Genomic DNA, 4041 nt, shown 5'->3' with positions numbered 1-4041 from the left:
CGGCACGTGGGATCTTCCCGGACCGGGGCACAAACCCATGTCCCCTGCATCGGCAGGCGGACTCTCAACCACTGCGCCACCAGGGAAGCCCGATGTCTGTGTTTTAACGTGGTCTCTGGGTAATCAATTTCCTGAGGCCTGCTCAAGTTTGAGCACATAAACAAGAAACAATAAAAGGCACAAACAATAAATACTTATCACTAAATACTTTTCAAGTGTCATGGTTGTTACACAGCATCAACGTAACCATAGATAATTGATACTGATACACTTAGTAAACCCAATCAGCTTCTTCTTTGAGATTTGATGCTGGGATGCCGGTAGAAAGGTCTTTGGGGATCAAGATCTGAGGAAATGAGATTACAGCTTCAAGTTGCTATCTTTCTCTGTCAAAGGGGATAGCCTTCTTTTGAAGAAGGCCATGACATAAAGGGCAGAAGCACAAGGGAGAAACCTGACATTATTTGAGCCCCTGGATTCAGCTGCATTTGACGACTTTAATTTCCCAGCGACGTGAATGGCTGGATGACCTTTTACATTAAGCTCCTTCATTGCTACTCAAAGTGTGCTCCACAATCCAGCAGCAACCACATCATCGGAGAACCTTCCACAATCTTGGGCCCCACCGCAGACTGACTGGTGATTCATCTGTTCATAAAGTTTAAGAAGTGGCGAGCTATTTCCACCTGAATTTCTATCACCTGCAGTCCCCCGCACCAGTTGAGATAACAGAAATCCCAACTCAAACTGCCATGAGTATTAAAATATCTTTTATCTTACTTAGGAAGCCACACACACACACACACACACACACACACACACACACACACCCGTAGGGCAGACTTTAGGGACTCAACCAGATGCAGATTTTCTCTTTTCTTTCTTTTTATTTTATTTTTTTGCAGCGCGGCTTATGGGATCTTAGTTCCTCCGACTAGGGATCGAACCTGGGCCCTTGGCAGTGAGAGCGCAGAGTCCTAACCACTGGACCATCAGGGGGGCTCCCCAGATTTTCTTCATCTCTTAGCTCTGTCATCCTCAATGACATCCTTCATTCTCACATTCTCTCAAGAGGCTTGCAAGCAGGTTTAGGCCTAACCATCTCATTCTGGGGCTTCTCCTTAGGATTGAGAGAAATTTTAGAAGCCTCTCGCCCTGAGCAGACCCACTGGGCAGGATCAGGCCCCACGCCCATTCTTAAACCAATCACTGGCATAGTGGCCGAGATTGGCATGGACTAGTCATTGGAGGATCCACGGATGTTGGCAAGCTGTTCCCATGGCATACTGGTCCAGGCAAGGGAGGATGAGGCCTGAGCTGCCACGAAGATGGATTCATTTTGGGTCCGTGCATTCCAACAACAGTAGGGCCCGTTGATAGAAAAAGTCAAGGAATGCTGGACCATCTCAATTGCCCTCTGGGTCTGGGCCTCCCACCCTCCCCCACAAAGCCAAGAACTCAGCACAGAAACCAAAATAATACTGTTTTATTCCAATCTTGGAGCACAGAAGTCCGGAGGGTTCCCCTCCCCCACTGGAGAGCCTCCAGCCCATCCCACCAGACTCCCAGGGCCCCCTCTTATTCTGCCTCTTCCGGGAATGACCAACCAGAAGGTGAAGGCGATCCAAGACTCCAGGCCTTAGAGAAATCCCCAAGTCATTCCCCTCTCGTTTCTTCTCCCCCCTCTCCCATTCCTTTCCTTTTTTCCTTCCCTATCCTCCATCCTTGTCTCGTCCTCCCCTCCCCCGCCCCCTCTCCTTTCCTCCCTTCCCGTTTGTCCCCATTTCTTCTCCATTTCTGCCTCTTTTCCTATCCTCTCTCCTCCATGTCTGTGTCCCCTTTGTCTTTCCTCCCCTTCCTTCTTCTTCGTTACCCCCCATTTTTCCCTCCACCTGCTAGGCTCTCCCCACATCCTGGTGTCCTCCCCTCCCCCACTTTATCCCCTTCCTTCTCCTGGCCGGACCTGACCCTGTCTACACCCTCTCACCACACATTTCCTCTCTGGAGGGAAGCCCTCAGAAGCCACCCTGGCCACCACCATCTGCCACAGCTGCGGCTCCAGGACCTCCGAGACCACACCGTCTGCTTCCCCTCGGACCCACAGAGGCAAACTGCCCAGATGAAGCCGCTGGATGCCCCAGGAGGTGGACGGGGGGACTGGGGTGGCCTCCTTGGGCTCAGCCCCGTTATCTTTGGGATCGAAGGATGCCCTCCCGCCCCCACCGTGGAGGGTGACGGGCAGGCGCGAGCAGGCTCAGGGCTCGGGGGCTCTCCCCCAGCAATCCCTGAGCAGGTCCATGTGGAATAAGGCTGCCCCCGTGAGCAGGCGCGCGGCGAAGAGGTGGCGGCAGGGCAGACGCCGGGCAGCGTGGATGGAGCAGCTGCAGCGCGTCAGGGCTCCGTCCAGGAGGAAGTCCGAGGTGCCGTCCTTCAGGGCAAAGCCAGCTCCTGTCCAATGGAAACCGCGGGTGCCGTGCCGCCGGGCGAAGGCCAGCTCTTCGGCCACCAGCTCTGCCAGCTCTGGCCCGCAGGCCGCTCGGAACTTGGCCAGGGGCTCCCAGTCCACTTCCTCCTCCTCCGAGGGGCAGCAAGGCCTCTTTGATTCCCTGCGGCCTTCTCCGCTTCCTTCCTGTGCACTCTCTCCGGCCACCAGGTACATCCTCCCTGTCACTGCCCACGCTGGGTCACCCTCCAACACAGTCCCCAGGGGAGTGCTGCAGGTGACTCCATTCCCCAGCCCTAGACGGCCCCCTGCTGTGTCCCCACACTCCATCCCCTGCCCTCCTCTGCTCTTGCGGCCCCCAGCCTGGGCTCCCCCTCCATCTCCATTCTCCAGGCCTGTCACCCTTGGGTCCCCCAGCTGGACCAGGACTACATCCTCCAGGTCCCTTCTTCTTTTGACACCCAAGCTCACTGCTTGCTCTTCTCTAGTCTCTGGCCCTCTCTGCCTTGCATCTCCCCACTGGGGCCCCCTTAGGTCTCCGTTCTCGGGGACCAATTCCGGGGGCTTCTCCACATGGACCCTCCTCCAGTTTCTGACCTCCAGCCCCCTTTCCTTCTCTGCTTCCAAATGCGGCCCCTTCCAGTCTCTGGTTTTCAGTCCACTTACCCTCTCATCGTGCAACTGGGCCCCCCTCCAGGAGCTCCCGTCAAGACTGCTGGCTCTCTCATAATCAAACAGGGTCCCCCTCCCGTCTGGGGTCTCCAGCAGCCTAATCCTTCCATCCTCCAGCTGGGCCAGCCTCCAGGTATACTCTTCCAATCCTCTCAACCTCTGGTCCTCCACCTGGGCCCCCCTCCAGATATAACCTTCCAGTCCCCAGTCTTTCTCACCCTCCAGCGGGCCCCCCCTCCAGTCTCTGATCGCGGGCCCTCTCAAGTGTTCGTTCTCCAACTGGGACCCTCTCCAGACACTCCCCTCTAGCCCTCTCACCTTCTGGTTCTCCAAGTGGACCCCTCTCCAGTCTCGGATTTGCAACCCTCCCCCCTTCTCACTTTCTACCTGAGCCCCTTCCCGGTCTCTGGTCTCCAACCCTCTGGCCCACTCCTTCTCTAACTGGGCTTCTCTCCTAAAACTTCCTTCCTTCCGCGCCCCGCCCCAGTTTCCGGTTTCCACACCCTTCATCCTCTCGTTCTCCACTTGGGCTCCCCTCCCCAGCTCACCCTCCAGCCAAGGGCCCCCGTCGTCGGACACATCCGGCGCCGCCTCCCCAGCCGCGTCGGCCCACTGCATGGCCACCAGGTCGCGCAGGCACTGCGCCACGCTGCGCGAGGGGCTCAGACGGCGCAGCAGGCGCCGGCGGTGGCCGCGCACCAGGGCGCACGCGTCCAGGTCGCGGGCCGCCTCGAAGGCGCGGAAACGCACCCACATGTCCCGGCGCGGCGCCCAGTTGCTCTCGAAGTAATCGACGAAGGCGGCCGGGCCGTGGGCGCGCAGCTCGGCCAGCGCCTCGGCGTAGGCGGCGGGCGACAACGCGCCCGCCAGGCGACACAGGCGCGGCCACAGGCCCGGGTCCTCGCGGCCGGCGCCGCCCAGCTCCT

General features: G+C 58.1%; 1 protein-coding gene across 1 annotated transcript in view; it reads right to left on the bottom strand.

The window, feature by feature from the left end:
- Positions 1–1889: 1889 nt before the first annotated feature.
- Positions 1890–4041, bottom strand: part of ZSWIM9 (zinc finger SWIM-type containing 9) — a 25079-nt gene continuing 22927 nt past the window's right edge. Inside the window, exon 4 of the mRNA XM_007463296.1 lies at positions 1890–4041. This exon is cut by the window's right edge and continues 409 nt beyond it. Within this exon, the coding sequence (XP_007463358.1) occupies positions 2255–4041 (1787 nt within the window). The 3' untranslated portion in view covers positions 1890–2254.

The sequence above is a fragment of the Lipotes vexillifer genome, unplaced genomic scaffold, assembly GCF_000442215.2.
Source record: "Lipotes vexillifer unplaced genomic scaffold, Lipotes_vexillifer_v1.1 scaffold802, whole genome shotgun sequence".
NCBI classification, from domain to species: Eukaryota; Metazoa; Chordata; class Mammalia; order Artiodactyla; family Lipotidae; genus Lipotes; species Lipotes vexillifer.
This window is presented reverse-complemented; position numbering and strand designations above follow the sequence as displayed.